The 26,769-nt window shown below is 41.5% G+C and overlaps 1 protein-coding gene across 2 annotated transcripts; it reads right to left on the bottom strand.

Moving 5' to 3' along the window:
* Nucleotides 1-26,096: 26,096 nt before the first annotated feature.
* LOC124980617 (keratin-associated protein 4-12-like) lies at nt 26,097-26,534 on the bottom strand. Of its 2 annotated transcripts, none has more exons than XM_047546389.1 (2): nt 26,401-26,534; nt 26,097-26,358 (listed from the first exon to the last, which is right to left on the bottom strand). In XM_047546389.1, exons 1-2 carry the CDS (start codon nt 26,532-26,534, stop codon nt 26,097-26,099), a joined length of 396 nt encoding a protein of 131 aa, XP_047402345.1. The 2 variants fall into 2 exon arrangements, with proteins under 2 accessions (XP_047402345.1, XP_047402346.1); XM_047546390.1 differs by having other exon boundaries at nt 26,097-26,332; nt 26,420-26,534.
* Nucleotides 26,535-26,769: the final 235 nt, after the last annotated feature.

Here is a 26,769-nt window from a genome sequence, read left to right as displayed (position 1 = left end):
TTTTGTATGCACTGAGGTCATTGATTGAATTTTAGTGATTAGATATAATTTTGAAAAATGGTTGGAGTTAGAGAATATCACAGTAAGTGAAATAAGCTGAACTCCCCCCAAACCAAAGGCCAAATGTGTTCTCTGATATGGGGAAGCACATTCACAAGAAGGGGGAGGATAGGGAAGAATAGAGTCACTTTTTATTATGTAGAGGGCAGTGAATATAGGGGAAAGGGTATGGCAGGAGGTATAATAGTAGCATGAAACAGACATTATTACCTCATGTACATGTATGACTGCATGATTGATGTGATCTTGCAATGTGTATGATCAGAAAAATGAGAGATTACTTACTCTATTTATGTATGATCTATCAAAATATATAAATGCTTTGTACTGTCATATACAAATAATTAGAACAAATATAATAAAAAATTTAAATAATACACAGAGAAATTAGAAAAGGAAATCTGATATCTCCATGAATGGCTATTAGCTTACACATAATCCTAGTGAGGATGGAGTCAAAGAATAAATAGGGGCTTAAAACTGTCATGGCTAATAACCAGGTGACTGATGTTCTTAAAAATGAGGAATGCTGTTCCCCATCAGTTGGTTCTCTGTGTGGTTAGAAACAGGCATGTAAAGTTGAGTTGGTATCTCTACGATGGCATCTGATGTAACTTTGTTATGTCTTAGTTCAATAATTTAAAGAAGAAGACCCTTGACATATTTCCATCAGGGTAGCTTGGGTGGCAAACACGTGTTTCACTTGAACCTTATTTTTAAGGCACGTGTTGGTAAATGTGGAGAATATGACCTCGATAAATCAATATGCTATCTGAGTGTAAAGATACGTCAGTGGATTTACCGTGCAAGAAAAACTGAGGACAAAGAAGACATAGAAGTTTAAGTCTCTGATTCCTAGAAGCAATATTTTTGAGTAAATTTAGGAATTTTTGAAATTACTGTTATCCACAGTGAAAAAACCAGAGGATATTAGCATCATAGACCAGTGAATATGATAGACCCCAAAACAGTTGAACCCCAAGTTGGCTGCCACTGAAAACTGCCTATGCCTGGCTCCTGCCCATAACAATTTGGACTGAATCACTCTGGGGAAGGGTCTGGGCATTCCAAGTGTGTCTGGCTGCTCATTGTATCCCAGTAGGATGCAAAACTGAGACCCTCTTCATTAAATTCTCCCCATTGCATGCATTGTTGTCAGTCTCTTTCAAGCATGGAAGTCACCAAAATCAATATATTTCAATGGGTTGCATCTAAATGACAGAGAAATGGATGCTGAACAAGGAACACTATTTTGATCAATGGGAATTAAAATTTTAATTTTCCTCTTTGTTGTTTTAGATCATTGTTATTGAAAACTGTCAGATGCACATGGATGGGACTAGAGCACTAGAGTGGAAGCACAATGGGCATTCACTCTAAAGAAGGAAACTTGAGAGAGGAGAGACCTGGCTGTGTGCACTCCTTCTGGAAATTGAGATTTCTCTTGAAATTTAATGGAAAATTAATATTTGGGTCATATTCATAGATGACCTAAGGTCTACACAAAACTCATTTCTTTCATGATATGGAGTAGTAAACAGTGACATGTCTTCCCTCTAAATAGTTTTCTTTGTTTTTTCAAATGCCACAGATACAATAACCCAATACCAAAGAGATTTGAATGAGGTGGACACAATAGACATTTGCACACAGCATCCAGGGATCAGGTTATGTCTATGATCAGACAGGACAGTTCATGCTATTGTATCCTGTAGAGAATAAGGAAACAGACTTTTCTTTTCAGGTGTCACATACCTGATGCTAGTGCACAATGGATTTCAAATTAATATGTCATATGTATTGTGTCCATAGTTCCCATGTACTATGATTCCTTAAATTATAGTGTGTTAGTAATAACATCACAGTTGTCTTAGTAAGCCTTTCACCACTGTTATCAAATACATGACAAGAATATCTTAAAGGAGGAAAGATTTATATTGTCTCATGTTTCCAGAGTTTCAGTCCCTGTTGAACAGACCCCATGACTTGATCTTTTGGGCCCCAAAGAAGGCAGAATACCATGGTGGAAGGGCTCAGGAAAGATGCCTTAGTCTACTCCATTAATCACCTACAGGATGCAGAGACAGGGAAGGGGCCACAGGGAAGGGAGACCTTCCAGGACTCCCCCCAGTGACCTACCTCCACCAACCATGATCCAGTTTCCTGAAGTTATCACTCAGGTCTTTCAAACTAGAATGGACTCTATGTCTTAACCCTTGCAATCCAATCATTTTGACTCTGAAAAATTCAACCTAGACTCAAACATGCTCTTTTTGGACACACCTACAATAACCATTAGGGTTATAGGAAATTAATGTAATTTTAATTCTACCTTGTTACTCTGATTGAAGAAAATGGTGCTTTCAAATAGTTAAGTATATATATTAATCTATATTGCCAGATTAGTTGTGGACTGGTATATGTAATCAGAGCATTATTTAAAATTGTAAAAAGGACCATCTAGCAATGATTGGTTCTCTGTTTTTCCTTGAAATATCTTAATTGATTTTTTATCTAAAATTGCATTTTAATTTTGGAAGGACGATTTCAGTTCACCTGACTTTTTAAGAACTCATTTTATTGGGCTGAAGGGCACATGCCAGCGATGCCATCCACTGAGAAGTCTGAGGCAAGAGGATCCCAAGGGTGAGGTCAGCCTGGACAGCTTAGTGAGGCCAATATCAAAAGAAAAATAACAAAGACTTGAGGTTTAGGTCCCTGTAAAGCACCCTAGGGAACATGACCTGTGCCACAGGAAAGAGTACCAAAATGATAAAAAAATTCAACATTTTTATTAATGGAAAACACATTTACTCAGAAACATGTACAAGATATACATATATAGTGCTATACAATAATTGGCTGGTAAGTAGCAACATGTCCAAAGCTCAAGTCCAGGAAGAGAAAGTTGGCATCACCAAGGGTTCTGTATGTCTTTTATTGACCTCATTCCTCCCACCACCACGGAGATTCAACATTCTGGTTTTTAAAGTAGTCTTACATTGCTTTTCTTTCTATATTATCTGCCCAGATATATATATCTAAACTGTAACAGTTTAGTTATAAATTCCTTCAAATATAAGTAGAATCTAAGTATAAATAGAATCACAGTATGCATCTTTTTTTTTCCATTCTTGGGTTCAATACTCTGGAGGATCTGGAAATAGCAACCTGTATGTGGCTCCACGTGTTTCTACATCCTGGTGTTCATAGCTAGTGTGCCTCAAATATGGATAGTGCCTCTCTTGCTTATTGTGAAGGATGGCTTCCCAGACTGACAGAATTTGGAGATGCTGTGGACCTTGAATTGGTGAAGATTCCGGGGAAGCCTTTAGACCATTGGGAGCAGGCCCTCCCCAGGAACTGGGGGGCCCCTGCCCTTTCTATCTTTCTCTTTCCAGCTGGTGAATGGTGTGGTTTCCCCAAGGAGAAGTTTCTTGCCTTTGACACTCAGCATGTTTCACATAGACCCATAGAAAAGGTGCCACTTGATCTTCACTGGATGCTCCAGAGTGGAGAGAAACATAAACCTGCTTTTTGTATGTGCATTGCCTCAGTTGTTTGATTCTGATGAGACGAAGTGAATAATAAAATAGTTGATGGGATCATTTTGCCTTTGGGAACTTGCTTCTAAACAATAGCACATGGCAATCTCCAGCACTTACTTGCAAAGCCTCAGACATTCCTGTAGGAAAGTGTTATGGATTAGATGATGTGTCCCCCAAAACCTGTATTGAGAGACAATGCAAGAAGTTACCTTAACCTAATCAGTGATTTAAACACCTAATGGGGTTGAGTGATAACTGACGTGGTTAGGGTGTGGCTGGAGGAGGTGGGTTTTGGGAGCCTGCCTGTAGTGTATATAGTTTGTTTCTGGAGATTAGAAACACTCTCTCTCTACTTCTTGTTCATCATGTAAGCTATTTCCTTCCTCCACACTCTTCTGACATGATGTTCTGCCTCACCTCCAGCCTCAAGAAATGGAGCCGGCCGTTTATGGACTAAGACCTATGAAACCTGGAGCCCTCAACCTCAAGTAAATCTTTCTTCCTGAAATTGTTTCGACTGGGACCTTTAGTCACAGCAGCAAAACAACTGACTAAAACAGAAATCCCACTTGTTTAACAAACACTTCTTTCTATCACGTAGAAGAATCCAGCGGCAGTGTGACAGTGATTCATTAAGGAAACAGCTGAGGACAACCTCCACTCAGCAGCCAAGAAGCCCTGAGGCCCATCCCTGAGAATCAAGTGTGACGGCCATCAAGGAAGAGAGTTGCTAACCTGTTCCGTGTCCCTCAGATCCAGTGATGCAGTGATATGTCGAGTCATATCTTAAAGGAATCTATGAAGAGATTGGTAAGAAGTAACAATTCTTACCAGCTACTGAATTTTCCAGTAAATTCAGAAGAATTATCAGTTCAGTAGACAGTCAGACTAAGAGATGACAACATGGAGACCATGTATATTGTTTGATAAGTTGCTGAAGGATGTGAACACTAAGAATGGCAGTACTTATAGCATTAAGCATTATTAGTCTCTGTTCTCTTGAAAACATACCAGTTAGAAAGGACCCAGCACTAGCAGTTTGGGAAATGATCACAGGAACCACTGTAGGGAATGTGGAAATTGATTCAGGATAGTTAGAAGGCAGTAGACAGTGAAGAGAGTGACAGTGGGGTCATATGAGATGCAGTCCCACAGAGGAACTCTGCAGGACTGGGAAGACTTCCCAACAGGAAATTGAGCAGGCACATCTGCACCAACTCCCATTCACTGAGCTCTGCTCCTGGACCCTTGTAACATTCTTGCCCAGAGGATGTTCTTCATCCAGAGACAGTCCTCAGGCAGATAGGTCCAGGGGCTTGCTTTCCCAACCACAGTTTGGGTATTAGAATGGCAAATGCTCAGAGAACAGAGGTAGAGCATCTCAGATGGTCTGTAATGGTTCTAACTCTTAATAGCTGTCCTATTAAAAACAGGCAGTGAAGGCCACCATCTTAAAAGGGGAAAATAAAGACATGCCATGCATTATGTGTGTATGGCAGTAAATTCAGATTTATTGAAGGTGGAGTTTTATCTCCACATGAGACAACATTCCAGACAGAAGTAAAATCCAAAGGGGCAATGTGAGGGTAGAGGGACTCTATAGACAATTGAAACTGTGGTGAGGGGCAGTGCCTTAGGATGCATACTCTATCAAATAATCAGTTGGAATTGAGGTGTCCAATTGTTCCAAGATTTAGGGGCTGATAGATGGAGTCCATGGAGAATATTGGTTGAGGAGGAAAAGAGATGAGGTCAGAGTGCTCATCAGCAGGAACCACTGGAGCAGACAGGGGCGGTTCAGGTGGTGTGGTCAGAAATGGGGTTGCAGTAGCTGGAAAGCCAGCAGCACTGGGTTGTGCAGCAGGGGTTCTGGTAGCTTTGGGTGATGAGGAGGAGGGCCTACAGGACCAGGATCTTCAGGAGCTGGGGTGGGTGCCAGCAAGGGGGTTGGCATCACCCAGACTCTCAGAAGGTTGGGCAGCGTCACCAGGATCCACTGCAGCAGGGGCGGCAACAGGTGGTCCTGCAGCAGATGGTCCTACAGCAGATGGGGTGGCAGCAGCATGAGCCCCAGCCACCGCACCCACCACAGCCACTGGAGCCACCACAGCCACTGCATCCACCACAGCCACTGGAGCCACCACAGCTACTGCATCCACCATAGCCACTGGAGCCACCACAGCCACTGGAGCCACCACAGCAGCAGGAGCCACAGCAGCAGCTGGGGCGGCAGCAGGTGGTTCTGCAGCAGGTGGTCTGGCAGCACCTGGGCTGGCAGCAGCCACAGCCCTGGCCAGAGCAGCAGGATCCACAACAGGAGTTGCACATGGTGTCAGAGGATGGAGGTTCTGGGGACATTTCCTGCAAGTGGGGTTCGGACCTTTGCAGGTCTCTCTGCCCCACATCCCCTTTTATACCCTGCTATGGGCCTGTTGTTGTCACATGCAGCACTCTTTCCTTGCCATTGTTTGCATTAATAAATACTCAATTATCAAATTAGTCCTATTTTTTTATATCAATTATCAGGTCATATGGAAAACATGATTTCCTTTCCCTGATGTGATAGGATTCACATTCAGCTCTTCCTGAGTCATCTCTGAAGTGTCTTTCTATCTCTCCTTCCTCTCTTTCCACAGAGAGGATGTTACAGGATATTCTGCCTCTGTCTGGTGGACCACAGTGTCAATGTGTATAGAAGGTCATGCTTGTCTGAGGTAAAGATCAACTTCTCCATCCCTAATTTCTTAGTGTGGATACAAATAAAAACCTGGATTTTCATCATGATTTACTCATTATGCATCTGGTGGACAAAGGAGCTTGTAATTTGCAACACAGACCCCTGGCATGAGAGCAGGAAGGCCACTAGGACACTTCCTCTTTCCCTCCTCAATCATTACCTTTCTTCTACATCTCTTAATGGGATGTACAGAACATTTTGAGTAGAAACACACATAGTGAAGCTTGGATTTTTTTCCCCAGGAAACAAATGGCTAAAATGATTTTTCTGTGTCCTGTGAGGAGATGTGGCAGCAAAGATCAGCAGCACCAAGTGACTCAGATCACTCAACTGTTTCCCTCTGTTTCTGGCTTCTTGTGTTTGTGGTTTGAACAGACCATGTTGACTCATGTCTTGTGTTTCCTGAACACACTTGCCAATCCATATTTGATGCTCTAGGTAACCTGTCCTGTGAAACACATAACTTTCAGCTGGCTGTCTCTGTCAAGTGGTGTCTTTATTCTTAAGATGAACTTTACTTTCTTTTGTATGCACTGAGGTCTTTGATTGAATTTTAGTGATTAGATCTAATTTTCAAAAATGGTTGGAGTTGGAGAATATCACAGTAAGTGAAATAAGCAGAACTCCCCCCAAACCAAAGGCGAAATGCGTTCTCTGATATGGGGAAGCTCATTGACATTAAGGGGAATGATAGGGAAGAATAGAATCACTTTATATTATTTATAGGGGAGTGAATGGAGGGGAAAGGCTATGGGGGGGAGGAATAATAGTAGCGTGAAACAGACATTATCTCATGTACATGTATGACTGCATGATTGATGTGATCTTGCAATGTGTATAATCAGAAAAATGAGAGATTGCATTTATGTATGATCTATCTATTTATGTATGATCTATCAAAATACATAAATGCTTTGTACTGTCATATACAAATAATTAGAACAAATATAATAATAAATTTCAAAAATACACAGAGAAATCAGGAAAGAAAATCAGATATCTCCATGAATGACTATTAGCTTACACATAAACCTAGTGAGGATGGAGTCAAATAGGGGCTAAAACTGTCATGGCTAATAACCAGGGGACTGACGTTCTTAAATGAGGAAAGCTGTTCCCCATTAGCTGGTTCTCTGTGTGGTGAGATACAGGCATGTAAATTTGAGTTGGTATCTCTATGATGGCATCTGTTGTAACTTTGTTATGTCTTAGTTCAATAATTTAAAGAAGAAGGCCCTTGACATATTTTCATCAGGGTAGCTTGGGTGGCAAACACGTGTTTCACTTGAACCTTATTTTTAAGGCACGTGTTGGTAAATGTGGAGAATATGACCTAGATAAATCTATACGCTATCTGAGTGTAAAGATATGTCAGTGGATTTACCGTGTAAGGAAAACAGAGGACAAAGAAGACATAGAAGTTTAAGTCTCTGATTCCTAGAAGCAATATTTTTGAATAAAGTTAGGAATTTTTGAAATTACTGTTATCCACAGGGAAAAAACCAGAGTATGTTAGCATCACAGAGCAGTGAATATGATAAACTCCAAAACAGTGGAAGCCCAAGTTGGCTGCCACTGAAACGCTGCCTATGCCTGTCACCTGCCCAGAACAATTTGGACTGAATCGCTCTGGGGAAGGGTCTGGTCTTCTCATTCTGTCAGGCTTCTCATTGTGTCCCGGTAGGATGCAAAGCTGAGATCCTCCTCATCAAATTCTCCCCACTGCATGCATTGATTTCAGTTATATGATGGTAGTGCACAATGGATTTCAAATTAATATGTCATTGGTATGTGTCATAGTTCCCATGTACTATGATTCCTTGAATTACCATGTGTTAGTAATAATATCATAATTGTCTTAGACTGTCAACACTGTGACCAAAATACATGATGTTTCTCTTTCTTCAGAAAGAAATCTTCTATAAGGAAATTTTGGCCTGTATATAATCTATTGATTTATGTTTTTTTATTTAAAATGAATAATGAGTTTACTTGTTCTTTTTAGTTATACATGACTGTAGAGTGTGCTTTGACATATTATATATACAGGGAGTGTGACTTCCCATTCTTGTGTCTTCATAGGTAACACCATTTCCTAATCACTATATTAGTAAACAGACCATTATCAAATTAGGCCCATTTATTTTTGGTTTACATTTCCAAGTGCATGGAGAACATGATTTCCTTTCAGAGTGTGAGTGCATTCATTGTCAGCTCTTCCTTGATCATTTCTGATGTGGACTTACACTGGTCGTGTACTCATATAAGAACGTAGGAACATTATATTCTACTGTCCTTCCTGTGCACATCACCTTCCCTTGCCTTCATTCTCCTTTGTCTAATCCTATGAACTTCTATTTTTCTCTCCCTCCACCCCCTTATTGTGTGTTAGCATCTGAATATCTTAGAGAACATTGGGTCTCTTTTTTTCTGGAATTGGCTTAATAAGATACTGCTGGTGATCAGTGTTGAGTCAGCTCTGCTCCCTCAAATGTTGAACTTGAACATTAGAGAAACACACTGTGGCAAGTGTAGAAAGTGGGTTTTATTTAGAAATAGTAACACAGACTTCTCCCAGGAGGCAGAAAGGGGCCAGGGTCATAGCTGTTTTTCTGGTATACCAAGAAGGGAGAGCGCCCTGCCCTTTTGATAGACTTTTACTTTCTTCTGCTGCTTTCTCACCCCTTATTTCTCTCCTTCCTGTGTACTTGATTAGACCCAGGAGATGCTCTTGGGATGGCAAAAAGATGAGAAGCATAGGGGCAGAGGGAAGAGCCAAATGGAATTATCCAGGCAGGAAGACATTAATTAACAACTCCCTGTCTGCATCCTTTTGGGAGGGGTAGTATAGGCAGATAATCTTGGTTATAAAAGGGCTCTGGAGATATGAACATTCCAATCTCCTGGGGAAAGGGGATCTCCAACTTCCCTGATCAAATCAGCCTCCATTTTCTCAATCTGACCCAATCATCTATCTACATTCACTGCCTGTCTTTAATTCTGGCTTCAATTTCACTTAGCATGACAGTTTCCAGTTATTGGCAAATGTCATAACTTCATTCTTTTGTAATGACTGAGTAATATTCAATTGTGTTCATATAACAATTTTTTTATATCATGTAAACCACCGAGGTTCCTCATTTTCCATATAACTTCAACCTGCCACTTCCTGTCTCTATTGGGTTGCTCTGTGATGCTGTGTCTTCTCTACTTCAGTCATTTTTTCAATTTTTTTTTATTTTTACAGACTGAATTTTGACTCATTGTACGTTATTGATCAGATTTTGATATTTAGGTATTATTCTGCAAGAAAACAAGCAGAACAAGAGAAATACAGAGTGAAAAAAGATAACAGATATTTTAATAATGGATATCAGCTGACATATATTCATAGTGAGGATGAATTCAAAGTACAAAGGTGACCAAATTCCAAATGCAAAAAGCCACTGACTACTGTTCCTAAAAATGAGGAATGTGGCCAGTTCATTAATTGGTCTTCTTTCAGTCAAGAAACAGGAAGGAAGAGCCTATTTGATCTCTTTGTGATGGCATTTTGAGTGTCTTCATTATGTTTGAAGTATGATCTTTTAAAGAATATGATCCTTGAGGTATTTCCATCATGTTTGCTTGGTTAACAAATACCTGATCTAGGTGGTGTTCTTATTTTTAAGGCGTGTTTTGGTAGGATGGGAGAATAGGACATATTTCAATAATTCTATGTCCTGAGTATGAAAATATTTAACTGAATTTGCTGTACAAGACAGGAAATAATAAGACAGAGGTGAAAATCATTTGGATTACCAGGAAGGTGATTCTACATACATTTAGGGAGTTTGATTACTAGTGAGATGTTTCTACATAATTTAGGGGAATTGAGAGAACTGTTTCATCATAACTAAAAATACACGACCCTCATAGAACAGAGTGTGGATAATCAGTGCCCCTAGACCAGTGGTTCTCAATATTGGCTGCAACTGGAATCCATGTGGGGAGATTTGAAAACTACCAATGCCTGCTCCTGCCCAGAACACTTTGATTTAATTGCTCTTGGGTGAGGCATGGGCACCCAAGTGTTTCATGCTCCTCAGGTTCTCCTATATGAAGGAAAGCTGCTCTCTGCCATGTTGAATTGTCTCCATTACATGCATTGGTGTCAATTCCAATTAAGAACAGAAGTCACCAAAATCACTAAATTTCAATGGATGCTACCTAAATAATAGACAAAATATCCTGATTGGGGAACAATGAAGTTTGAACAATGTGAACTGGAAAAACCAATATTCCTCTTGAGTGTTTTGGATCATTCTTGTGCTCACATGGGTGAGATGGACCACAAGAGCATGAAGAACAATGGGAAATTGCTGTTTGGCACCCTGCACTGTGAAGGAGGGAACTCAAAACAGGGGAGACACCACTAACTGTACTCCCTGGTAAATTTTACCTGTGAAATACACCAGATAATTAATATTTGAACATACATACAAATTACCTAAGGCCTTCACCTCTGCTATAACTCTGAATAGTATATCAAGTGTGATGTTTTCCCATTATACAGTTTGTCTTTTTCAATGTCACAAGATAAAATAATCCTGATAATTATGTACCAAGGAAATTTGAATGAATTGAACTCCATTGCCATTTGCAAAACCCATCCAGGGATCTGATTATGTCTATGAGCAGCCTGGGAAAATCATGCTGGTCTATCCTTTGGAGAATAAGGAAGCAGACTTTTGTTTTCAGGTGTCACTTATATGATGCTAGTGCACAATATTTTAAAACTAAATATATCAGGGAAAACATTCAGCCTTTGGTTTTTGGGATTGGCTTATTTCACTTACCACAGACTTCATTACCCTATGTACATAAATGATTACACAAATGGTATGAATCTATATCATGTAAAACCATAGAAACAAAATGATGTACCCCAATGGTGTACAATGAATCAAAATGCAGTCTGTAAAAATAAAAAAATAAAAAATTAAAAATAAATAAATAAATCCTATGTACTCTGTTCACAGCTACCTGGAGGCTATGGTGGGACAAATATTTGAATTATGGTGTGTTAGTAACAACATCATAATTGTGTACAAAAATAATTTAAAGGAGGAAATATTTATTTTGGCTCACAGTATCAGAGGTTCTGTCCATCTACACAGACTACATTGATTTGGGTCCAAGAAAAGGCAGAACACCATGACAGAAGGGCATGGTGAATATGCCTTGCTGTGCTCCATTAATCCCAGTCAGGAAGCAGTGAGAGGGAAGGGGCCACAGTGAAGAGGTATCTTCCAGGACACCCTCAGTGACTCCCCTCCTCCAGCCATGCTCCACCTGCCTGCAGTTATCACTCAGTCTTTTCAAACTAGGATGCACTCATTAGGTTATAGCCCTCAAATGTCGTGTCCCTCGCCCGCAAGAAAGCACGACACAGGAATCTTCCTTCAGCAGTTTAATAAGGACCTTATTATTATAAAACCATGGTTTTTCTTCTTCTCATTCTTGAGCCGAATTCATACACTTTTATACTCTTGCAATAGCCAATCTACTCCTGCCACTTGGCCTATGTTCATAGGTGCTCCCATTTGCAACAGTTAGCTCAACCAAATATGGGCTTGTTTACCTAGAAAGCACTTCAGGAAACCAGCGCCATCTTATCATGGTGGTGAGGCAGCTCGCCACAGCTCCCCCTTCTTTATTTTATGAATACAGGTGAAGGTAGAGGCCCTATCCTACTGTGCAAAAGTGGCAGTGAACGTCAGTCCCAGAGTGGCGCCTTCTCCGGGCCTGACATCACCTAAGCCGATGCCTTTTTTCGTAGGGTGGGACGTGGACATCAAACCCACATGCAATAGGGCATGCCTTCCTTGAGGTTTAAAAATAAAACTCTCAAGTGCAGTGCTTTGCCTCGCATCCTGTGTCCCTGAAGACATAGTGGTATGGAAAACCATACTTGGGGGAGCTTATTCAGCTTACGAAACTGCAAAGGCCTGAGGTAGGAAAACACATCACCCTACTTGCCAATGCTGCACAATACAGGGGCACCATAATGAACACAAAGCACATAGTAACAGTTCTCTCCTCCAACATCATTGTTATAGCTCAAGATCAAAGGTGAAAGTTACAAGACAATTGAAGCCTTAATTAGTACAAGAAATCCCCAGGATGCAAATACACAGTCCTCAAAGAAAAGTACATAGTAATTACAGCAGTACCCTGCAGATACCTAGCGTAAATGATAATTCTAACTTTAACAGAGATATATTAAAAATGTCACTTATTCCAGAGCCAGATTAGCCAACCACACAGAAGGTGACACCCCTTGTTCAATGGCTAACACAGCCTGAATTAACACAGCCTTTTCACGTGCTTGACGCACTCTTAGCTTGCAAATAAACCAAAGGCAAAGGCAAATACCTGCAAAACAAATACATCCAAAGATCCCCACACCAACCCATTCTTTAAAATAACTAAAGGCAGAGGTGAGCCAGTTAGAGAACTGACTCAAAGTAACAGGCTCAACACGGGTGTCATTTAAAATCGCAATCTGCAATAATTGTTGATTCATCATCTTCTCAGCTTCTAGGGACCAGTTGCCTGCAAGAAAGGCGGAAATCAAGTGGCTTTGATTCTTTGCTTCTTCATATCTTACTGGAGTTATACACATGTGTTTATGATTCCCGATGCATCCAACTTGTGCAATGTTGAAAAGTTCATCCAACTGTACTTGTAGTAAATCGATCCTTTGATTCGCCGCCAAAATCCCAGATAAGATATGTCTGTTGACGCGGTCCTGGGATTCTAGCACTTGTGCAGTTTGCTGTATGACTTGATTAATGGTTTGTGCTGTTTGAACTTGATTGGTCATGGCTAGAGCAGTGGTAGTGGCTGCAGCAGCAGAGACAGTAATAGCAGTTATTATGGCTGCGGTAATGCCAAAGTCTCTCTTTTCTCTGAAGAGGTTCACCAACGGAAAATTATCTGGATTGACCTCCACTGGGACAGGTACAAAGGTGGGTACCTTTACAATCACAGCAACAGATTCACTACCGTTCCAACACTCTGAAAGCAGGCAGGTAATATTGTCATTAGAACAATTTAAAATCACTTCCGAACTGTTTGATAATAGAAATAGAAAAGGGGGAGTTAAGCATACTGGAGCAGGGGAAAGAGTAGCATTATATAGCTGCTTATGCAACAACAAGTTTCCTAGTCGATGTCCTTTCTGTATATCTTCCGTGACAGTACCTGTTGCATTATGCAAAGAGAAATTGCCTCCTTTTAATAAGGCTAAAGCAGAGATGTCAGCCGTGGCTCCGGCCCGATTACCTATCAGCCACTGATAAAAAGGCCACCCCGATCCGGTAGAGGTACCATTTTTTTGAAATTATAGGAAAACTTCTTAAGGGATGGAGATATAGAGAATCCCGGAGCCACCTCTTTATAATCCCAATTTCTGTCTTGACAATGAGTAAATATTGGGGGGAAGCTTTTGTAAGGGGTACAAGCGGGTGAAGCAAGAAACCGTGTGGCATTTGTCGCATTTTTCCTTGCCCATGGAAAACGACCGGTACTCACAGTAACCAGGGTGGTGACATTTATCACTCCACTATTATTTCCCACACCAGATCCAGAATGCAATCCCTGCGAGACCTGCGTGAGGGCAGCAGTCAGTATGTTTAAGGATACACTGTTATGTCGCAAGGGATTGTCCCAGGAGGTAACATTTTTAAGGAGCAGATGCACACAGTGTTGACTGCTACTATGAAGGGAGAAACAAAAGACTTCAGTCAAATTAAAAGATGTAAGATTAAAGACGGAGGTTTCAGTAGACATAGGATCACGACATGGCATTTCCATCTCACAAGTGGTGGCGAAAAGGGTTGGCAAAATATTGGAATCAGCATGGATTGGCATGGGTATCGGCCATGCCCGAGTAACCGCCCAGAGCCTTATCTTAGAAACTGGCTTCTGACTGGCCCATTGGATCATCAGGACCAGACACCACAGGATCAGTAGATTCTTCATTCTGTTCCTTCACACCTTTAGCTGAAGTTGATGCTAACAGACTCCCAGGTATCCTACGCACGAGTCGCTCAGGCACCCAAAGCGGTTCCGTTCGATCCTGTGGAAAAATACAAACAGAACCTCGTGCCCATATCAGCACGGGATCAGGTCCGTACCACTGGCCTGAAAGCACATCCTTCCACTTCACTTTCCCTAAGGAAGGGGGGGCAGGCAGCGAACAATGTCTGTCAGCCGCAGAATTATCATTTGCATCCAAAGTTAAAAAATTAATGGTAAAAAGAGCCAGAGACAAACGCTCTTTAGGAGTATGGCTTGCTCCTATTCCCCCTTTTTGTCTTTGCAAAAGTTCTTTAATCGTTCTATGAGCTCTCTCCACGATTCCCTGACCTTGGGGGTTGTAAGGTAAGCCATGAGTCAGTTGCACTCCCATAGTGGAGCAGAAAGAGGTGAATTGGTGACCAGTGTACACTGGCCCATTATCTGTCTTCAAGGAGCATGGAAGGCCCCAGGCGGCCCAAGCCTCTAGGCAATGGGAGACGACATGATGGCCTTTTTCTCCTGCCAAAGCAGAGGCATGCATAACTCCAGAGAAGGTATCTACTGAGACATGAACATATTTTAGGGAACCAAACTCTGCAATATGAGTTACATCCATTTGCCAAACCGTAAGAGGTCGCAAGCCTCAGGGGTTAACACCAAGAGAAGGGGGATGATGAAATGGAACACAATGGAAATAATCTAAGACAATCTGTCTCGCTTCTGCTCGAGGAATAGAGAAGCGCTTACGAAGTGTTTGGGAGTTAACATGAAACTTATTATGAAAGTCTCGAGCACTGTCAAGAGAAGAAAGAAAACAAATTGTGCGGGTAGTGGCATCTGCCCTTGCGTTTCCTTCAACAATAGGTCCAGGGAGAGCCTTATGAGCTCTTATATGTACAGGATAAAAGGGTGCAGAATGGCCCAAAATCAAATTTTGTAACTGAGTAAATAAAGATGAAACTTTGTTGTTAGGATTGATGGCACCTACAGTTTCCAACACCTTAAGTGCTCCTATTACATAATTAGAATCTGATATCAGATTAAAAGGAAAAGGACAACTCTCAAAAACCTTAATAACAATTTGTAGCTCCACCCATTGTGGGTTTCCTGGTTCAAACTGATGTTGGATGGGGAACTGACTATCAATAACAGGCTCCTATACCTGTCTTAGAACCATCGGTAAAGATATTCGATGCCTTTAACAAAGGAACAGTGGATGTTATTCTAGGAAATATAATCAGATGTTCCTTAACAAATGCAAGGAGTGGATGAGAGGGAAAATGATTTTCAATTTCCCCTGGAAAGGAACATCTCAAGATGGCCCAATTGTCCAAAGTAGCACTGAGTATCTGAATTTGTTTGGTTGTATAGGGAGTAATTACAGAATTTGGAAGAACGCCAAAAAACTGAATACTTTGCTGAATGCCAAGTAGAGCTAAATAGGCAACAGCATCAGGGTAATGTTCTAAAGAACGTCCAGGAGAAACATGTGGATGAATCCACAACAATGAACCTTCTTGCCATAAAACTCCAGTTGGCTGCCTGAGCGTGGGCAATATACAAAGCTGCACAGGCTTATCTCCTTGTAATCTAGTAAAACTGGCATTTTGAATAGCCTTTTCAACCTTCTGGAGTGCCAATCTGGCCTCAAGGGTTAATTTCCGAGGAGAAGAGAGATCAGGGTCACCTTTAAGGATGTCATATAAGGGAAGTAAATCAACATTGGGAATATGCAGATAACTCCTGATCCAATTTATGTCCCCTAGCAGTTTTTGGAAATCATTCAATGAGTGAAGATCCTCAGTCCTAATAGTTATTTTCTGGGGAGCAATACCTTGTGAGGAAATTTTTGCTCCAAGAAAGTTTACTATGCTTCCTGTTTGAACCTTTTCTGGAGCAATATGTAATCCTCGCAGTTCTAAAAGCCGAATTAATTCAGAATAGATTTCAGAAAGCAGCTCTTCCAACTTAGCTGCTAATAAAATGTCATCCAAGAAATGAATACATTTTAATCCTGTAAACTTCTTCCTGAGTGGTTCAAGAGTCTTACCAACAAACAACTGACATAAAGTAGGACTGTTAGCCATGCCTTGAGGCAACACTATCCACTCAAATCGGAGATCAGGTTTTTCATGATTGCAGGCTGGGAGGGTGAAAGCAAAGCGCTCTGAGTCTCGAGGATGTAATGGAATAGAAAAGAAACAATCCTTAATATCTATACACATGACTCTCCAGTGATCTGGAATAGTGGAAAGTAGCGGCAACCCTCTCTGAACTGGACCCATTATCTGCATCTGTGCATTAATTGCTCTTAAATCATGTAACAGACGCCATTTACCAGACTTCTTTTTAATAACAAATATTGGAGTATTCCAGGGAGATGTGGAAGGTCTAATATGTCCTAAATCAAACTGCTCTTGAACTAATTCATGTGCTGCAGCCAGCTTGACAGAGGGTAAAGGCCACTGAGACACCCATACTGGTTCCTCCGTTTTCCAGGTAATGGGTATCTGCGCCTCAGTGGCCCCTATGAAAAACCCAAACCCTTTCCATCCGTATCTTTCCTGGCTGGCACCGGACTCTTCCTTCCCTGTAAGTTTTTTCCTAATCCTAGATTAGGTTTAAATCCCATTTTCAACATCAGTTGACGAGACTCTGGAGAGTAAGTATTACTGAGCTGATATCCCATATCACTCAGGATATCCCGTCCCCATAAAGAAAATGGGAGGTCAAGTACATAGGGAATAAACTGTCCAGCATGCCCCTCAGTGTCCCGCCAGGAAAGTGATCTACAACTAATTTGAGGAGCTTGAGCATATCCAAGCCCTCTGAGTGAGTGATCAGAAGTCTGGACTGGACACCCCCTAGCCCAATCTTTTTTAGAGATAATACTACGATCTGCCCCTGTATCCATTAACCCCAGGATAGGTTTGCCTTCTACGTTTAGAGTTACCAAAGGGCGTGTGTTCAAATCTAGAGTTAAATAGGCGCTATTCCCCTCTGTGCTCCCAATCTGTTCACTAGTTCTATTAATGGCATCAGCTTTAAAATGTTTATGTAGGCTAGGCAGCAAGAGCAGCTGAGCAATCCGATCTCCGGGGGAGATGGACACAATGCCTTTTGGAGCTTCTACCATGACTTTAACAGAACCCACCGCATCTGGGTTAATCACTCCAGGAAAGACATGAAGACCTTGTAAGATTGAAGAGGCTCGCCCAATGAGCAAACCTACAGTGTCCTGTGGCAAAGATCCTTTAAAATCAGTGTCAATCACCTGAACACCCATTTTAGGTGTTAAAATGAGTCTGGTGGTGGAACAGAGGTCAACTCCTGCGGAACCTTTAGTGGCTCTCCTGGGCTCGTGGGGTGTCTCAGAGACGGCCAATACTCGTTCGGCCTGGTTACTTCCTCTGTGGCCCCATATATTTGCGGGCCCTGAGGACGGGGGCCCTTCCAGCCGTTTTTTGAATCAATCCTTTCAATAAACCGGCCATGGATATCTTTCACGGACTTACATTTATGAGCCCAATGTTTTCCTTTCTTACATCTATGACACACCCCCGGGAGGCGATTTGGAGGAGCGTTATTTGTCCTTTCTACCTTATGTATACTAGGACACTCTCTCATGAAATGTCCTTCTTGTCCACAAGAATAACACCTCCTATTTCCGGAGGAAGTCCTGTTAGAAAGTTGAAGGAAGGCAGCAGCTAAGCCTGCATTTGTTAATGGGCCGCCTATTTCTCTACAAGCTTTCATCCATGCCTCTATGCCTTTGCTTTTAAATGGATTAATAGCATTTCTGCATTCTCTTGTACATTGTTCATATACTAATTGTTTAATTAAAGGCATAGCTACATCAGCATCCCCGAAGATCTTCCCTGCTGCATCTACCATTCTAGCCACGAAATCTGAAAAAGCTTCTGTGGGGCCTTGGACAATTTTTGTTAAGTTACCTCGCACCTCTCCTTTATTAGGGAGTGCTTTCCAGGCAGCAATGCAGATCTTATTAATTTGTTCATAAACCTCTAATGGAAAGCCTGTTTGCTGATTGGCAAATCTACCCTGCCCCAGAAGCATATCCACATCCCAGGCAGGTTTGCCCATAGCTTGGTTGCGTGCAGCCTGCTCATTGGCCCCCTCTAACATGAAGGCTCTCCAGTCTAAATATTTACCCGGGGAAACACAAGCTTTCACTAAACTGGCCCAGTCCGAGGGGGTCATGCAGAATCTATTGAGCCCCTCTATTTGGGCGATAGTAAAAGCAGCATCCACACCATAAGTGCGGACAGATTCTGCTATATTCTTTATCGTTTTAAATTCTATGGGTTCCTGATGTCTTCCCCCATCATTGTCCTGGAATACAGGATAGGCAAACCCCAACTCTATATGGGCAGCCCTCCAAGCTGCAGAGTTAAAAGTTCTACCCGTGCCTGGAACCCCTCCCACATATGGGGGAGGATCATAGGCTAGAGCTGGTTCCTGTTCTTCCTCATAGTCCTTCTGTCTAAAATCTTTTTGCCTCTTAGTTCCCCCTTCTTTTATCTTCACCTTCCGTAAGTGCTGCATTAGCTCTTTCACTTCCTCATCACCGTCTGATTCTGACTCCTCTGTTTCTTCTGGTGTTCTAAGGGCTTTTAAATCTGGGTACAGTCTCCTCTTTGGAATAGTTCCATAAACCTGCTCTCTTGCACTATGTTTACTGGAAGTACTCATAGAATCCTTGGACTTCTCCTCATGTAGTTGTTCAAGAACTTCCTGTCCTTTATGAATAGCTTCCTGACATCTACCATCAAGAATACATCCTTTTATTAATTTCCATAGCGGTATCACCCCTTTCTCCAATTGTCCCTGCTCCTGAAGGAAATCCAAATCTTTTCCCAACTTATCCCAACTGGCAGGAGTCAAGCTTCCGGAGACAGCAAACCATGGGGCCGCTTTATCAATTCTTACAATGAATGTTTCTAAAGTACTGCGTTTGACCTTGAGCTCTTTGGAGCGCAACAAAAAATCTAAAGGCTGTACTAAGGAACTAGATGGAGAATTGCCCATAATGAAAGCAGTGTTCAGAGCAAGCAGAATGAAAGCAAAAACAAAATATTTTTCTTTGTTGATCGACTATGCAAGGTCGATTAAATATTTTTCTTTGTTGATCGACTATGCAAGGTCGATTAAATATTTTTCTTTGTTGATCAACTATGCAAAGGTGATTAAGTATTTTTCTTTGTTGATCGACTATGCAAAGTCGATTAAATATTTTTCTTTGTTGACCGACTATGCAAAGTCGATTCCCGCCCTCTCTTATCTACAGAGGAGTGCCACACTTACCTGTTACTTACCGGTGCACCCCCTGACCACTGAAAGTTCTGATTCCCGGGTTTCGGCACCACTTGTCGTGTCCCTCGCCCGCAAGAAAACATGACACAGGAATCTTCCTTCAGCAGTTTAAAAAGGACCTTATTATTATAAAACCATGGTTTTTCTTCTTCTCATTCTTGAGCCGAATTCATACACTTTTATACTCTTGCAATAGCCAATCTACTCCTGCCACTTGGCCTATGTTCATAGGTGCTCCCATTTGCAACAGTTAGCTCAACCAAATATGGGCTTGTTTACCTAGAAAGCACTTCAGGAAACCAGCACCATCTTATCATGGTGGTGAGGCGGCTCACCACACTCAAAGCCCAATTATTTCACCTCTGAACAATGCTACGTAAACACAGGAGCTTTAGGGAGACCCCTTATCCATTTTTACTGAATCCATAACATGCTCTAAAAATGGAGGTCCCTACAGTAACCATGTAGGTTGATAGGAAAATTAATGTACTTTTAATTCCACTGTTACATTACAATGAAAATCAAATTGCTTTCAAATATTTAGGAGTATGTATTAAGCAGTATTATCAGATTTGATACGAAGGGGTACCTGTAATCAGAGCAGTATTTAAAGCAATAAAAGTGTTGGTCTAGCATCGATTGGCTTTCCATTTTTCCTTGAAATAGCTTCATTCATTTCTTATCTAAAATTGTTTCTCAAAATTTTGAATGAATATTTCAGTTCACTTGCCTTCTTTTTTTTTTCAAATATTTTCCCACTTTTTAAAAAATTTTTTTCAGAGCCAAGAACTGAACTCAGGGCCTTACACATGCTAGACATGCGCTCTGCACTAAACTAAGTCCCCAACTCCCTTCTCCCCATTTTTAAGCAGGCAGGAATGATGTTATCCCACTCTTTGGTTTATACCCAAAGGACTTAAAATTAGCATACTGCAGTAACACAGCCAAATCAATGTTTAAAGTAGCTCAATTTATAGTAGCTAGACGGTGGGACCTACCTAGATGCCTTTCACTTGACTTCTTAAGAACAGTTTTTAATATTGGGCCCAAGGGCACATGCCTGCAATGCCATACACTGAGAAGGCTGAGGCAATGGTTCCCAAGAGTGAGGTCAGTCTGGATAGCTTAGTGAGACTCCATATCTAAATAAAAACAACAAACCTCAAGGTTAGCTCAGTAGTAAAGTATCCCTGGATAATATGCCCAGAAACAGAGAAAATGATAACAACAAAATGATAACAAATTCAACAGTTTTTATCATGGAAAACACATTTATTGTAAAAAGAGTACAAGGTATATCTGTGTAGTGTTACAAATAATGATCAGCCAAGTATCTACATGCCTAAAGCTCAAGTCCAGGAAGAGACTTAGCAACATCAAGGCATCTTTCATGTCTTTTCTTGACCCAATCTCCCTCCCTCTACCATGGAGAATCACAATCCTGATTTTTAAAATAGTTTTATCTTCATTTGTCTTTGTACTTTATCCACCTTCCATATACATTTGTAAACTCTTCAGTTTAGTTATATATGCCTTTGAATTTTATATAGATTCTCGCTTAATGTCTTTCTTTCTTCTAATACTTAACTTTTCCCCATTTTTTTATAGTCATAAACAAAGATAGTGTTTGTTAGTTAATATTTTTACATGCACACAATGTAACGATAAAATTGGCAAATGTCCTTTGACATTTTGGGACTGGCTTATTTCACTTAGCTTGATAGTCTCCAGTTTCATCCATGAACTGGCAAATGCCATAATGTCATTCTTCTTTGTGGCTGAGTAATACTCCATTGTTTATGTACATCACATTTTGTTTATCCTTTCATCTGTTAAAAGGAACCTAGGTTGGCTCCATACCTTGGCTATTGTGAATTGTGGTGCCATGAACGTAGAAATGCTGCTGCATTACTTATACTACATAGATTTTAAAACATTCGGATATATACTGAGGAGTGGGATATATACCAAGGAGTGGGATAACTTGGGCATATGGTGGTTCTATTCCTAGTTTTTGAAGGAATCTCCCTATTGCTTTCCAGAGTGGTTGCACTAATTTGCAGACCCACCAACAATGTATGAATGCACCATTTCTACCACATTCTTGCAAATATTTATAGTTTTCTATATTCTCATTTTTCAAGATTATCTGGCTTATTGGAGTTTTGAATTTTCAAAATAGGTTTTCATGTGCCTTTGGATTTCAGTATCATCTGTGTTAATATTTCCCCTTTCATCATGGATTTTGTTAAGTTCTGTTGTTTTTTCTCTTTCTTTTAGTTAGTTTGGCTGAGGGTTTATCCATTTTGTTTATCATTTCAAAGAACTGTCTCTTTGTTTCATTGTTCTTTTGTATTGATTTTTTAAAATAAATCTCAATTTCATTGATGTTGCCTCTGATTTTAATTATTTCCTGTCTTCTACTGACTCTGATGTTGGTTCATTCTTCTTTTTTAGGGTCTTAAGATTAATGTTAGGTCATTTATTTGGTATCTTTCTATTCTTTTAATCATAAAGTTCATACTCTAAACTTTTCTCTTAGGACTGATTTTATATTGTCCCAGAGATTTTGATATATTGTATACTATTCTCATTTACTTCTAAGAATTTTTGAAATTACTCCCCTGATTTCTTCTCCTATCCATTTATCATTCAAAAGTATAATATATAATCTCCAGGTATTAGAGTAGTTTCTGTATTTTATCCAATCATTTGTTTCTAATTTCATTTCACTATGATCTGATAGAATGCAAAGTAAAGTATTTTCTCTATTTTTGCTAAGGTTTGCTTCATGATCAAAAAAAAGTCTGTTTCAGAAAATGTTTTCTGCTGAGAGGAAAGTGAATTGAGGAGTTATGTAAACCAATTAGTTCTAAAAGATGGTAAGAATACAGTGAATTAAAAGAAAAGAAAATGCAATAGGTAGGCAGAAAAGAATATACAGTTTCCAAAAGTTAAAAGAATGGAAAAGAGATATAGCAGATGATGGTTATAAGGCAGGAGGAGGAAAAATAGAGGTAACCAAGTAAAGGGAAAGAGAAAGAGAGAACGAAAGAATTTGGCTGTTAAAAGGAGAAGAAAAGAGAGAAAGAGAAATAAGAGAAACAAACAAATGAAAGCAATACAAAACTGAACCAAAACAGACAAATTAAAAACATTAACCTGTAAAAGACAAGGAAAAATGTCTTTGTTAAAGAATGCTAAAAACAAGAAATAAAGAAGCAAATATGTATATTACATATATCCATGAATGAATTAGCACAGCAAACGCACACAGAGACACACACAAAGAAAAAGAAAAAAAAATAAAGAAAACAGATTCTTAATGAAAAATTAAGAAATCATTTCTACGGAGGTGGTCAAATAGTTGACAAGAATAGCTGGTCCCTGTCTATGTCGAACTATCTTTCTTTCCATTTCTTCTTGAGATGTGTACTGACACTCCCAGGGTGGGGCTGTTGCAGAGTTCAAAGAGGGGACTTCTGGTAGGCGGGGCTTAGGTCTAATAAGGCTTCAGGGGCTTCATTTCCTGGTACACAGCACACCCCTATGGCCTGCCAGTTGCTGATCTGAGTCAGAAGTCTGGATCTCAGGAACCTCTCAAGAATTCTACTCATTGGGTAGGAGAGTCAATCTTCCACACACACTGCTGCCCACCAACACAGCCTTCCCAAGCATAGTTCCTGAGTGTATTAGTACCCACCTGTTCAGATTCCCAACTCTCTTCAGCTGGTCACTTAAGCACTGGACTCATTAGATGAGAGAGTTGGTCTCCCATTCATTTTTGTGACTTGAATGCCCCTGTGTAAAATCTTTTCTGTGCATGTTTCACTGCTGTTTTCCTAGGTACACCCTAGGTTACACATCAGAAGCATTCCAGGACAGTGTGACAGTGTTTGCTGTGATCTCCTGATTCTGCAGTAGCAGCTACATTGTGACTGCCTCTGTGTGGCTCTGCCTCTTCTCTCTGCTGCCAGTGGAGAAACAGAGCACTTTGCAAACACCAGTGCACAGTGAAGCCTCTGCATCAGCTAAGTTCACTTTGCTTTTCTGATCTTAGTTTTTCCCCATAAATCTATCCATTTTTTCTCTCTGTGTTCTCCCTCTTGTGATACACCAATGCCCATTCTGCTGCTGCTGCCCCTGGAACAACCTGTTTGACTCCAGTGTAATTTTTCTTCTTATTCAATGTGCCCAAAGTTCTGAATCTCCAAGACACTCAGACTGTTCACTGCTGAGTTTCAGTGAAATCCCTTTTTAACGCACTTTGCTGAGAAGCAGCACTCCCAGGGATGATTCTCCATCCACAGAGCAAGTAGGAATGCAGCCTGTCATTGCATTCCTGATCCACCATCTCGAATCTTCTCATTATATGTCTTTTATATATTCTTTGACTCCAGCTCTGTACAAGCTGAAATACCAGACTCTTATGTGACCTGAGTGCTTTCTACTTTCTGGTATTCATGGTTATTGGGCCTTGCATATGAATAATGTCCTCAGTGTTCCATGGTCTAGGATGGATTCTCAGGCTGGTCAAATTGGAAGATCCTATGGACCTTGAAAAGGTGAGGATTCATGAGAGACCATGAGGTCCTTGGGAACATGCTCTCCAAAGGAACTGGAGGAACCCCAGTCCCAACTGTCTTTTTCTTAATAGGTGGTGATGGGTGTGGTTTGTTTGAGGACTTGCTCACAGTCATTTCTATCCAGTGTCTGAAGCAGAGGGTCATAGATAAGGTGCCACTTGATCTTCACTGGAACCACCACTTCTCTTTGTATGTGCATTGGTTCAGTTATTTCCTTCCATTCATATGAAGTGAATAAAATAGGAATCTGTATAATTGCTTTCCCAATGAGGACTTCTTTCTAGGCAATAGCATATGGCAACATTCAGCACTTAAGTTAGAAAAGACAAAGATTTTCCTGTAGGAAAGCAACCTTATTTACAGGCTCTCCTTCTGTCACTGACATAGATGAATCTAGCTGCAGGGTTACAGTGATGTGTTAGGGAAAGAGCTGAGGACAACCTCCACTCAAGAGCCAAGAAGCCCCGAGGCCCATGATCAGAGCCAAGAATGGAGCCGTCAAAGGCACGAGTTACCAACCTGATTTATTTCCCTGTCCCCCAGATCCAGTGTCCTAGAAAATACAAAGCATTGAAAAGACGATCCTGGAGGAAACTGTGAAGAAATTGGTAAAAAATAACAACTTGTTCAGTCAAACCAAGAGTTGACCCTGAGAACATAGAGAACGTCCATGTTGTTTGAAAAGTCATTGAAGGATACCAACTCTGAGAATGGGAGGACAGGAGACCTAGTCTGGGCACCCTTGCAAAAATATCAAGATAGTAAGAATTAGAACGAGTAGTTTGGGAAATGATCATAAGAAGCATGATCATTTGGAAATTGACGAATTTGGAAATTGACGCAGGGCACTACAGAAGGGAGGAGACAGTGACAAAATGAATAGAATTAAACTGGGTGACCTGAGGTCAAGTCCCATGGGGGACCTAGGGAGGGCTGGAAGGACTCAACCAAGGGGAATTGACCTGGGGCGTCTATGCACCAACTCCCATTCACTGGCTGGGCTCTACTCCTGGGACTTGAAGCCTCCTGCCCAGAGCTTCCTTTTCATGCAGAGAAAGTCCTCAGGTGGGTTTTTTCAGGTGGGTGCTTTAAAAATAATCTTCCTGGGTTAGAAGGACAACTGTTGACAGAATACAAGTGGATCATTGCAGGTGATCTGTTATGGTTTTGAAATCTTAAGAGCTGTCCAGTTCAAGTGCTGACAGAATAGGACAGCAACTCAGAAGGGATAGAAAGAGACCAGAAGTCATTATGTGTGTATGCCAGGAAAATTCAGATTTATTGAAGATGTGGGTCTATCTACAAACGAGATGACATGCCAGACAGAACAATATCCAAAGGGGCAATGTGAGAGTAGAGGGACTCTACAGAATATTCAAACTGTGGGGAGGGGCAGTGCCTTAGGAGGTCAAACTCTCTCCTGTAATCAGTTAGAATTGAGGTGTCCAATTGTTCCATCATGTAGGGGCTGATAGATGGAGTCCATGGAGAATACTGATTGAAGAAGAAGAGAGATCAAGTCAGAGTGCTCAGCAGCAGGAACCACTGGAGCAGACTGGAGAGGGTCAGGTGGTGTGGACAGAAATGAGGTGGCAGTGGCTGGAAAACCAGGAGGTGAGGGGGCAGCACTGGGTTGTGCAGCAGGTGTTCTGGCAGCTTTGGGTGATGCAGCAGGAGGGCCTACAGGACCAGGACACTAGGGAGCTGGGGTGGGTGCCAGCAAGGGGGCTGGCAGCACCCAGACTCTCAGCAGGTTGAGCGGCATCAGCAGGATCCACAGCAGCTGGGGCGGCAGCAGGTGGTCCTGCAGCAGGTGGTCTGGCAGCAGGTGGGGTGACAGCAGCAAGGGTGGCAGCAAGAGGAGACACAGCAGCAGGGGCGACAGCAGCAGGAGCCACAGCCACTGCACCCACCACAGCAGGAGCCACAGCAGCTGGGGCGACAGCAGGTGGTCCTGCAGCAGGTGGTCCTACAGCAGATGGGGCGACAGCAGCAGGAACCACAGCCACCACACCCACCACAGCCACTGCACCCACCACAGCCACTGGAGCCACCACAGCCACTGCACCCACCACAACAAGGGCTGCAGCAGCAGCTGGGGTGGCAGCAGGTGGTCCTGCAGCAGGTGGTCTGGCAGCACCTGGGCTGGCAGCAGCCACAGCCCTGGCCAGAGCAGCAGGATCCACAACAGGAGTTGCACATGGTGTCAGAGACTGGAGGTTCTGTGGGTATTTCCAGGGAGGTGGGTTTGGAAGGTTTGCAGGTCTCTCTGCCCCACATCCCCTTTTATACCCTGCCAAAGGTTGGTGTCTTCACATGGAACACCCTTTCTTGCTATTGTTTGTGTTAGTAAATAGGCAATTATCAAATTAGGCCCATTTGTTTTTGGTTTATATTTCAGATTGTGTGGATAACATGATTTCCTTTCTCTGATGTG

This window comes from Sciurus carolinensis, chromosome 3, assembly GCF_902686445.1.
Source record: "Sciurus carolinensis chromosome 3, mSciCar1.2, whole genome shotgun sequence".
Taxonomy (NCBI): domain Eukaryota; kingdom Metazoa; phylum Chordata; class Mammalia; order Rodentia; family Sciuridae; genus Sciurus; species Sciurus carolinensis.
This window is presented reverse-complemented; position numbering and strand designations above follow the sequence as displayed.

What these genes read in the sequence shown, in the direction of transcription:
- LOC124980617 (XM_047546389.1), bottom strand. Translation starts at nt 26,534, where the DNA reads ATGTGCAACTCCTGTTGTGGATCCTGCTGCTCTGGCCAGGGCTGTGGC. An exon ending in TGCAGCCCTTGTTGTGGTGG is followed by an intron (nt 26,359 to 26,400) that starts GTGCAGTGGCTG and finishes TGGTGGGTGCAG; the next exon opens with TGGCTGTGGTGGGTGTGGTG.